Source organism: Diabrotica virgifera, chromosome 1 (genome assembly GCF_917563875.1).
Source record: "Diabrotica virgifera virgifera chromosome 1, PGI_DIABVI_V3a".
Classification (NCBI taxonomy): domain Eukaryota; kingdom Metazoa; phylum Arthropoda; class Insecta; order Coleoptera; family Chrysomelidae; genus Diabrotica; species Diabrotica virgifera.
This window is the reverse complement of record NC_065443.1, coordinates 208,301,919-208,314,477: the sequence shown is the minus strand read 5'-3', so window position 1 is coordinate 208,314,477 and position 12,559 is coordinate 208,301,919. Positions and strand designations below refer to the sequence as shown.

Sequence of the window (12,559 nt, the reverse complement as noted above, 5' to 3'; positions counted from 1 at the left end):
CACTGCAGCATCCATTTGGCTTGCATATTGTAGAAGCCTTGGAGGTTGTCACCAGGAAATGGGCCAATAAAGTTTTTCAATTAAAAATCTTTTAAAAATATTTAATTTAAAAATATTTTTATTAGGTTGAAAAACTTAGTCTTTTATTTAGCAGATGCCGCTAGGCACCTACTACCATCTCGTCAGTTGCGGTGGGAGATGGATATGTCGAAGATTTTTACCTGGGCCAGAGAAATGCAGCCTATGCAGTCTCTGATGAACCTCTAACAAGAGGTGAAATCGTCGATAAGAGTGCTGGCTGCACTCTCTGATCTGAGTAAAAATTAAGACAGTTTTGGTTTCGCACCGCAACTGAATGAATAAAAATGGTATACATTTTTATTTTTGAGTATATCAAACTTTGTAATATGTCATTCTAAAGCTTTTTCCATAATCTCAAAGATATTTGTACTAAAAAAATCATAAGTTTCACTGTTTTCCATTGATTTGAAAAAAAAAGGAAAAAAGATCCTACGCAGGAAATAGTTACAATTTGTTCCTATAGGTATTACCTGTCGAAAAAACGCTTCAGTACCCTGGCTGCTGAAGTGTCACGAACAGGGTACATTTTTGTCTTATTACCCTGGCCTAATAAAGTACATTACTGAATAAACACTAGAGTATAATAATAGACCAGCATTTCTATGACTTACCGACTTGAAGAAAGCATTTGACAGAGACAGGATTCAAATATGTCATCCATCTTCTATATAATAGAGAACTCCCACTAAATATCATAAAAACTATTGAAAATATCTACCACAACAACAAAATAGAAGTCAGAATAGAACAACTTACAGAACTTATAGACATAGGCAGGGAATAAGACAAAGAGACTCATTGAGTCCTTCGCTCTTCAAATTAATAGTGGATGAAATCATCAAAAGCGTCAACAAACGAAGAGGATACCGAATGATAAACAAAGTAAAACTACTCGCAGATTCGCAAAATGTCACGCAGACGATGCAATATTGATTGCCCAAGACGAAAATAGTCTTTAAAGATTAGTCCACACGTCAGAAATTAAACAGTAATTGTAAATGTTAGGAAATAAGGAGTCTAATGCTCATAATCTTATTGAAGGTTTTATTTACTACAGTTTGTGGGCGACCGGTTTCGGCGTTTACAATTTGTACGCCATCATCAGGCCCTTAGAAACTGAACCAAGCTAAAAAATAAATGAAGCTGTGTCAAAATACAGTTACCTTAGACTAAGTTTTAGGTGTTAGGTATAACAATAGTTAATAAAACACAGAAGGTGTCACAATGGTGTTCGAATGGACCAGTACTAATCTGATGTTAACTGTTGTAGTCAGTATATGATATATAAAGTACTAATAATACAATTATTGGTACTTACATATCAGTACAAGAACTATACAGTGTGCAATGTGGTGTTAGAATAGTAACAATTTAGCCTCTGTGTCTTACTAGATTTCAAACTCATATGGTCTTCTAAATGTGTTCCTTGGTTGCCTAGGTGTTCTAAATATGTATCTCAATTAGAACACCTAGGCAACCAAGGAACACATTTAGAAGACCATATGAGTTCGAAACCTAGTAAGACACAGAGGCTAAATTGTTACTATTCTAACACCAGATTGTACACTGTATACTTATTGTACTGATAGGTAAGTACCAATAATTAAATTATTAATACTTTATATTATATCATCTACTGACTACAACAGTTAACATCAGATTAGTACTGGTCCATTCGAACACCATTGTGACACCTTTTTTTATTACTTATTGTTAAACCTAACACCTAAAACTTAACCTAGGGCAACTGTATTTTGACACAGCTTAATTTATTTTATAGCTTTGTTCAGTTTCTAAGGGCCTGATGATGGCGTACAAATTGTAAACGCCGAAAGTGGTCGCCCACAAACTGCAGTAAATAAAACCTTCAATAAGATTATGAGCATTGGACTTATTTCCTAACATTTACACAATGTGCTCATACCAGCAGCTAGTTCATCACTTAAACAGTAATTGATGCAAATATCTACACATTCAAAGATACCTATCTGCTAATATCATTGGATTTTATTAATCAGTATCACGCTAATGCCCAAGTAATATTTTGGTTCTATTTGACTTTTTCTAAATGAGCAAGAATCGGAAATATCTGGTTTAAGGTGAAACAGTAGCGATCAACAGGTAGCCAAAACGCGTTCCAAGATTGCGGCTGTAATTTTGAATATTTTTTCGAGATATTTGGCACACGTATTCGTAATATAATAAAGAATGGCGGTACAGAGCCCAATTTGAAAAATATATTAATATGTGGAAATTACTCTGTAATTAAATACAATATTAAAAAAAACGAGCCTGTACCGCCATTAAGAAGAACAAAAAGATACAGTTTCTTCAAATAAACTTTTTTATCCGATGCCTAGATTTTGTGTCATTTTGGAACTACTAATGAAATAAAAAATTTTAGTAGTTCCAAAATGACACAAAATCTAGGCATCGGATAAAAAAGTTTATTTGAAGAAAGTGTATTTTTTTGTTCTTCTTAATGGCGGTACAGGCTCGTTTTTTAATATTGTATATAATTACAAAGTAATTTCCACATATTATTAATATATTTTTCAAAGTGGGCTCTGTACCGCCATTCTTTATTATATTACGAATACGATACGTGTGCCAAATATCTCGAAAAAATATTCAAAATTACAGCCGCAATCTTGGAACGCGTTTTTGCTACCTGTTGATCGCTACTGTTTCCTCTTAACGAAAATAATACATGTTACTGAACGCCCTGTACCACAAATGCTGCGGGTATCAAACAATGTTGTTCTTTGTTATTTAGAAAAGTTTATGGCAACAGATTGAAAGCGTATTTTAAGGAACAATTGAGGTAATAGAGTTATCGAAAACAGTAGTTGGTAATAAACGTTAATATTGTTTAAAAACTAATTCGACGAAGTTGTACAAAGTTGAGTGCCATAGATTCATAGAAGATAATGGGCCTCTATCCGTTATTTAAACATAAAGTTTAAATAAATTTAATTATTGTCTCATAAATTATATTAAGAAATTTTTGTCATCTAGTTTATTAACGATAAATCATTACAAGATCCGGTGATAGTTCATGTAAGAAAGAAAACACTAGCTACAAAAGATGTAGACATACAATATACTTTTAAAAGCCAAGTAGAAAAAGGAACATTTCAACTTGTAAAAATTAATGTAAAAATTATACTCAGCATTAGTATCACAAGAGAGTGAGAATAAATTGAAAATAATGCTACAAATTTTCGAAAACTTGTTGCCTGGCAATAGATATGAGAGCCCGCAGGGCTCGTGTGACTATTGCCAAAGGGAAACAAGTTTGGAAAAAAACTGAAGCACTATTTTCTTGTTTACTCTTACTATCGTGTGATATTCGAAATATTATTTTTTAACACTCACATACAAAATTTAAGTCTTTGTAAATAAACATTCAGTGATATTTATCATAATTATCAATGTTTTACACTTGTCAAAGTTAAAACCATGAACAGGTTTAGCTAATATTCAGACGAAGATATCAATAAAATATCGGTTAAAATTATTTAAACAGTTTTATTTATAAAATAATTTTACCGAAGTACACTCGAGCTCTTAAAATTGTCCATTTGTATTTCCCTCGTGACAATTTGATATTAGATGTAGAACTAAAAGATTATTTTGGTTTATTTTCTTAAATGTGACAGTTGTCAAAACTTATAACTCGTTGTAATTAAACAGAAACAATTTAAAAATGTATTCTCAGTATAATATCATAAGTATGTAGATTGTTTCTAGTATAATAATAATCTGATTGTAATCAGAGGTTTTTCAATATATTGCATGATTTATAGCTGACATTTTAGATAACTTAGATACATATATGAGATCGCTATTAGCACTAGCAATGAACTTGTACTTTTAAGTATGTATATTTCTACTTTATGGCATTCTAACCGCCCCATTGACCTACCCTGAGACACACTCTCACTGCCTAAAACAACAATAAACTTACACTGGCTGTTTGTTCTTCGGCGACAGACACCCAACAAAACAACACCAACACGCTGATAATGCTTACGTAGTCGGCCATGACTTCCAGGGCCCGCCGCGATCTATCTTCTAGTAATTTATATATCGCGGAGTCGCGGATGACTTCTGCAGCTCAACTGTTTAACCAAGAAGAACGGATGCGCACAGCCGGTGGGTTCTTCTTTAATTTAGCGGTTAGTACGGTGGAACTATGTAGGAATGTTCGCTGGTAGCGGAATGAAGAAGATACTTGACGATTGAAGTATTAAAGATCCCGTTTGAGATGTTTAAGCATGAGGTTCAAGTATGAGGTTCATACTTAGAATGTACTTAATTGGCAGTACTGGAAGGAGAATGCTTTTGAACAAGTCTATGTGTATTTTAAGAATAATACCATAACTGTCTATATTCTCATTACTAATTCAATATTTTACATTTCTTATTTTACTAGATATAGGTACTTTAAAATGATACGATTAAAAATTGCAAGTACAGAGAAGCAAGAAGTGCAAGAACATAGAAACAACAGTGTAGGAGATTATTCACTGACATTACTATTGACCCATCAATCACAAAAATGAAGTTGACACTAAAGAGAAGAGAAGACTAAAAATCAACAACAAAAAAAATAGAAAGAAAGTAAACATACAAATATTTTTTGAGATAAGTATACGTAAAATACTATTTACTATAATAAGGCCAATAGCAATACATAAAAAAAACATCATATTGGAGTGATTTTTCAAAAAAAAAACGGATATCATATATCATATATCCCTTTTCATTGATGGTAATTTCAATGGTGATAATTACTTAGCACTTTTCCAAAATAATGTCATATTAATTTAACAAACTTATAGCTAATTCCAGCAAACCTGCAAGCTCCAGCGAATACTTTCACTAAGATGGAGCAATACCCAATTACCAAATAACTGTTTGGTTTGGTAGTTAGTGCCTCAGCCGACTATTTCAAAATTGGTGGATAGGGACGCGAGGATCGATGAAATGGCCAGAACGATCTCCTGATCTGACTCCATTAGATTTCTTCTTATGGGAATATGTCGAAAATATTATGTGCAGTGGGGACCCCGATTAGTCGGCCCCTGATAACCCGGACCGATTTTCATTAGACAAACATTTCAACAATAAAAATGTATGTAATATAATATTTGAGAGATAATGGGTATTTGTGTAACTTGAACTATACGATAATAAAAATGACTCATGGCACAGGGCGGCAGTGCGACGTCCATTGTCTCGGTTCATCGGAAACAACAGGCACCTGTTATTCCTTTATTTATTTCAAACTGTCTTTGTATTGTTTAAAAATTTCTAAAAAACTATTTAAAAAATTATTTTTTAAACAATGGTGTTAGTCTCCACTGTTCATAAATAACATAACATCGTTCCGATTGTGACCGTATTGTGTGTATATAGTACAGTCGTATTTCAATTATAAATGAGTTTATCTGTAAGTATACCGTATTTTATTAATTTTTACCATATTCTCCAGCTAACCCGGATCGGCCGTGGTCCCGATTAATCCGAGTTATCGAGGTTCCACTGTATATAAAAATCTAGACCCCTATACTTAGTTGATTTAAGAATACGAATAACGCTGTAGATTAGATCGGTCGCACATGAGATGTTGAGAAACGCAACGTTAGAAAAAAATTCTGTTTAAGTTAAGATGTTGCCAAGACTTTAGCGGCGAGCATGTTGAACATTTCCTATATTAACATTAATCTATTTTTTGGTTTTTACATTATCAACAAACCAAAAAGTAGGTATAGTTTTTCAGTGTGTTGTAGAACATTTTTGTACTCAGATAGTAGGCGAGGAAATAAAGCATTACACCTCTAACTTTTTTAAAGTCAAACGTATCGTTATGAATGAAATCTTTTGCATTCGATTCGGGAGAGCTTTAGGAAAATTGTTGACGACTTGACATGAGGGACAAATCAATATAGGGTGAGGCAGATAAAGGGCCTATTAGAAATATCTCGAGAACTAAAGGTAACTGAATTATGAAAATTGGAATAATGAGGTTTTGAAGACTGATATATTTAATGAAAATATTTTCATCTACTTAGTACTTCCGGTTATACCGGAAGTTGCTTATAACTTCGTTTTTTTAAATGGTACACCCTGTATATTTTGACATTTTTGGATTCTCCTCGATTTCTTCTTTCTTAAAATATAATATTTTGTAAATTATACAGGATAGGTTAAAAGATATTTACGTTTTCTTATTAATTTCGTAGCAATATTCACACCCTGTAGGATTGTAGTAGTTTGACATAATAATCTTTATTTATATTCAAATTATTTTTAATATAGTCTACTATTGTTAGCAATTATTAGTATAGCTAAATTTTTAATATTAGTATACAGGGTGGGTCTAAACTCGGAATGAGTATTTTCTGAGTTTTCTTAAATGGAACACCCTATATTTTAGTATAGTAATGAAATGATATTTCATGGTACTTTTTTATTTCTTAAGCATTTCCTATACCTAACTGCTTTAATTTGTGCTTAATTGTTAATCGCACCAACAATCTTAACTTCGATGGTATTTTGACAGTTCAACCATTATTGGCAATTTTAAGTATCAGTCTAGATTAATATGTATTTATTTCCAAAAAATTATTTGTGATTGAATATTTTCACGGCCAACCTAATACAATTTCACATATTTTTTTTTGCAATTAATGTTTTGCTTGAATCACCAATAACTCACAAATTAAAGCAGTTAGGTATAGGAAGTGCTGAAGTAATTAAAATGTACCATAAAACAACATTTCATTACAATACTAAAATATAGGGTGTTCTATTTAAGAAAACTCAGAAAATACTCATTCCGTGTTTCGACCAACCCTGTATACTAAAACGAAAAATTTAGCTACACTAATAATTGTTAACAATAGAAGACTATATTAAAAATCATTTGAACATAAATAGAATTTATTATGCCAAACTACTACAAGCCTACAGGGTGTGAATATTGCTACGAAATTAATAAGGAAACGTAATTATGTTTTAACCTACCCTGTTTAATATTTCAAAACCTTATATTTAAAGAAAGAAAAAATCGAGAAGAATCCAAAAATGTAAAAATATACAGGGTGTCCCATTTAAAAAAACGAAGTTGCAATCAACTTCCGGTATAACCGGAAGTAGCAAAGAGACCAAAATATTTTCATTAAATAGTTCACACCTCAAAACCCCTGTATAACAATTTTCATGATTTTCTTACCTTTAGTTCTCGAGATATTTCTAATAGGCCCTTTATCTGCCTCACCCTGTATTGCATTGTTGTAGGTGAAAAACACATTTTCCAAAGTGCATCTTAAAAAGTGTCCAAAAAATGAAAATTCACAACTCGGAAAATAATCATGAAAATGAGTTCAATTTTCATACTCGGGGGTTTTTGAGGTCGCTAGACAGGAATATCGTGTCGGAGAAGCTGGTTCCCGGTATCTACGTCGTCTCCTGGAGTTTTAGGAAATTTGTCATGAATTAGTTGAAATTATGATCTAGCTGAAATTAGCATGCTTGAAAATGCATTTTTCGCCTCCAACAATGCAATTTTCATGTGTCCCTCATGCCAAGTGTTCAACAATTATTTTCCTTAATATCTCCCGAATCTAATTCAAAAGGTTTCATAACGATCCGTCTTACTTTAAAAAAGTTAGAGGCTTAGGCGATTTTAGTGCTTTATATCCTCGCCTCAGTTTTCTTTTTTTATCGACATTTTTCAAGATATGTCTAGAATATTCTGAGGAATCTAAAAATTGAGTAATGTATTATAAGAACAAATTAATCGTAACATAATACAGTAAGGATGTTTAAGTTGGAATAAATTCATTTTACCGAGAGTGGCCGATTTTGGAGAGAAATCCCGAAACAGGTCGATTTTTATTTTTGAATTATGATTTTTTGGCATGTACATCATACTAGGGACGTCATCCACTTGGGCGTGATGACGTAATCGATGATTTTTTTGAGAATGTGTGTCGTGTGCTAGCTCATTGGAAAGAATATTCTATTGTCTATTCAGTAATATATACATTAACATAATTAGTTATACAGGGTGTCCAAAAAAAATTTTTATTAGATAAATTGACACAAAAAGAAGAATGTAAGAAATTTGTTTAATTTAAAGTACATTTTACTGCCGTCAGGAAACAGGTAAAAATGTTTATTTCACAAATAAATATTTCTTTTTGCTTAAATTCAATGTTCAAATTGCTATGAGGCAGGTGGGTGGCAACTTTAACATTGAATTTAAGCAAAAATCAATATTTATTTTTCTAATAAACATTTTTTTCTGTTTTCTGATAGCAGTAAAGTGTATGTTGAGTTAAATACATTACATACATTCTTCTTTTTGTCTCAATTAATTTAATTCAAAAAAATATTTTTGGACACACTCTATAAATAATTATATTAATGTTTATATTACGAAGTAGAGAATTAAATATCCTTTCAAATCAGCTCTCACAAGACCCCTACGCTCATTTAAAAAAATCGTCGATTACGTGATCACGCTCAGATGTATGACGTCACTAGCAGGCACGGATACAGAGGGTAGTCAACGGGTCCGTGGACCCCCCTATTGTATTTAGTCTATAAGTATTTTTTTATTATTTATTATTTTTTTTTCTGTCAAATCAACCAGAGCTCAATCCTTTTGATACCGTATGTATTTGAGATGCCTGAATTTTATCCTTAGAGTAAGTGTGAGTCGTATGGCTAAATCTGGACAATAAAATATTTGCGGTACGTCTGACCCCCCCTATTATGAAATTCTAAATCCGCGCCTGGTCACTAGTATGATATACATGACAAAAAATCATAATTTAAAAATAAAAATCGACCTGTTTCGGAATTTTTCTCCAAAATCGCCCATTCTCGAGAAAATGAATTTATTCCAACCTAAACGTCCTTATTGTATAATATTATTTAACTTAAACGTACCGCAAGAAAACAGTTTCAAAACGTCTTAAAATAAATTAAAGGTAGAATCTTTAATATCTAAAAAGTGTTTTGCAACTACATACATAGCAATTCATAAAAAAAGTAATTTTAATCAGGGACCAAAATAAACCATACCACCATTTTTCTGAACATTTATCTATTGTTGCGTTGAAGCTATTTTCTTTTGGCATTTGATTATAATTTTTATATTTTTACTAAAAATTAATCACAATTTTAGTTTAAAATATGTTTATTTTAACATTTTCATTTCCATTTCAGAAATTCTAAAAATTTCCCAGTAAAAATAGTAAATTATATCTATTGTGTAGCAGAATCTGACTAGATCTATATTATTAATCCCATCCAAACACTTATTATAATTTTTCATTTTAGCTGTAGCCACTATATTACACTTATTTTACCAATTTTTTCCCTTCGTTGTATGATTTCTGCTAGACCAGGGCATTTAGCACTAAAAACACCGGAATAAATAGATTTTTAAGTACAGCACCTAGAGACTTACAACTTTATGCATTGCATTCAGGATGATGTCAGCAAAAAGTCTATTGATTTTTTTAGTTCTTTTTGTACCTTATTAAGGTCCAAATGTAAAGACTGAAATAGTTTTGTACACACTTATGACAACAGGTAAATAGGGAGAAGTGTATTTTTGAAGTGTGTAAATTAAATAATTCCTAGCTGAGCGATTTCTGCTTACAAAGCCATCTTCCGAGCTATGGTCAAAAGGTTCAAAATACCACTATGAAGAGAGATGGATCCCATGTATGATATAACATGCTTCTATTTCTTATGTAGTTTTTTATTTTATGGAAAAAAAACCTTGTCTGACTGTTGAAAAAATGCTCAACTATGTTTTTATTTTAGAGTTCGGAAAAGTTAAAACATCTATCACAAGCACAAAGTACTTTCACACGAAAAATTACATTACATATAACGAATATTTGATCATGGTAAGGTCAAGAAACCTTACCATCTGAAGTCTACTGAATCAGCATATAGAATTCTATATGCTGTGCTTATATTACTTGTAGTCACTATAGCCTAATAAAATAAAAAAAAAGTCAAAATGTAAATTCGTACAGGTTAAAACAAATTTTATATCAAAGTTTAGGTGGACACAAAAGATATTTTCAAGAAAGTATCCAAATAATACGAGGGGATCATTGTTTAAATAATTAAAAAGGGGTCATTTTTGCAAAAAAAATACTGTTTTAACTGCTGAGGTAATCTACTTATCGATGAAGGTCTATGGTATTTTTTCTGCAAAGTTGAAGGGAAAATCTTTTACATAAGGCTTACTAAATTAAATTTGACCTCCTATTTATTTAAATAATTGTATATAAAACTTTAAAAAGAAATTTGCAAAAAAATATTTTTAGCGTTTTAAATAAGCACTATAAAATATCCTTTTTTACAGAATAAGTTGCACTATGTTACCAGTATTAAGCAAAAAAAAAAATTGGTCAAAAAATATTTAATATTTTTTGAGATATTGAATTTGTTTATTAAATGTTACTATATTTTCAATTGCAAAAACGCGGTTGTTGCCAAAGAAATATTCACCTGATTAACATCTCATTACTTTTATTTTTATGTATATTTTCGATAAATGTATTAATAAATTCAAATTTCAATTAAACTCCCCCCGTAAATGGCATTTGAAAATTATTCAAATTTGTTTATAAATTGTTTTTTTAGTAACGTCGCGGGGATTAAGTATTTTGAAATGCCGTTTCGATAATTGGGTTCCTGGGAATTTTTTACTAATTATCAAAATTTTTTTGTCGTTTTTTCTTCTTCTTTTTTTCTTGGAGTTATATTACTACGGGCCCTTTTAGGGTTAAATTTTATTAGGAATGTCAAATCTCTGAGTTGTAGATTCTAGACCTAAAAATATTAAGATTTAACTAAAATCTCTTAAATAAAATGTGGCTACTTACTGAGTTACAGGGTGTTTTATTTAAATATTTAAAAATTATTTTTACCAAGTATTTTAAAACTATTTGACGTATCCTTATTATACTTGGCAGAAAGTGTGGGTGCTATGCAGTCTACTAAATTGTAATAAATAAAAGTTTCTAGCTACTACCAGAGGCGTACGACAGGGGATAGTTAATGGTTGACCCTTCCCAAATTCTACGGCACTGAGTGAATTACTATTTTAGCGAAATTTTTCGATTCTCCAGTACTTTGTATGTAAATAACTTTATTGGTATCGATAAAGTCATCAGTTTGAGATATATTGGAAGTTTAAAATGAATGAATGAATGAATCAAAATAACTATGCCGTTTCATTTTTAACGTCCAATATCTCGAAAACTAATGACTTAATCGTTACCAGTAAAGAGTATATTATTTACATAGAAAGTATTAGAGAATCGAAAAATTTCGCTAAAATAGTAATTCCCTCAGTGGCGTAGAATTTGGGAAGGGTCAACCATTAACTATCCCCTGTCGTATGCCTCTGGTAGTAGCTAGAAACTTTTGTTTATCACAATTTAGTAGACTGTATAGTACCCACACTTTCTGCCAAGTATGATAAGGATACGTCAAATAGTTTGAAAGTACTTGGTAAAAATAATTTTTAAATTTTTAAATAAAACACCCTGTAACTCAGTAAGTAGCCACATTTTATTTAAGTGATTTTAGACCAATCTTAATATTTTTAGGTATAGAATCTACAACTTAGAAATTCGACATTCTTAATAAAACTTAACCCTAAAAGGGCCCGTTGTAATAGAACTCCAAGAAAAAAAAAAGAAGAGGAAAAAAAGACAATACAATTTGTTAATTAGTGAAAAATTCCCAGGAATCCAATTATCGAAACGGTATTTCAAAATGTTTAATCCCCGCGACGTTATTAAAAAAACAAATTATAAACAAATTTGAATAATTTTCAAATGCCATTTTAGGGGGAAGTTTAATTGAAATTTGAATTGATCAATACATTTATCGAAAATATACAAAAATATAAAAATAATAAGATTTAATACAGGTGAATACTTCTTTGGCAACAACCGCGTTTTTGCAATTGAAAATAGAGTAACATTTAATAAACAAATTCAATATCTCAAAAATTATTAAATATTTTCGGACCAATTTCTTTGTTTAATACTGATAACATAGCACAACTTTTTCTGTAAAACAAGATATTTTATAGTGCTTATTTAAAACGCTAAAAATAATTTTTTGCAAATTTGTTTTTAAAGATTTATGTATAATTATTTAAATAAATAGGGGGTCAAATTTAATTTTGTAAGTCTTATGTGAAAAATTTGCCCTTCAACTTTGCAGAAAACAATCCTATACACCTTCATTAGTAATTGAATGACTTCAGCAGTTAAAAAAGTAAGTTTTTTGCAAAAAGGACCCATTTTTAATTATTTAAACAATGATCCCCTTGTATGATTTGGATACTTTCTTGAAAATATCTTTTGTACTTACCTAAACTTTAATATAAAATTTGTTTCAATCTGTACGAATTTACATT

At 30.8% G+C, this 12,559-nt stretch overlaps 1 protein-coding gene across 1 annotated transcript in view; it reads right to left on the bottom strand.

The window, feature by feature from the left end:
• LOC114332163 (venom protease-like) overlaps positions 1-4,285 on the bottom strand; it is a 73,281-nt gene extending 68,996 nt beyond the window's left edge. The window contains exon 1 of the mRNA XM_028281902.2: positions 4,052-4,285. Within this exon, the coding sequence (XP_028137703.1) occupies positions 4,052-4,129 (78 nt within the window). The 5' untranslated portion in view covers positions 4,130-4,285. The remainder of the gene's footprint in view (positions 1-4,051) is intronic.
• Positions 4,286-12,559: the final 8,274 nt, after the last annotated feature.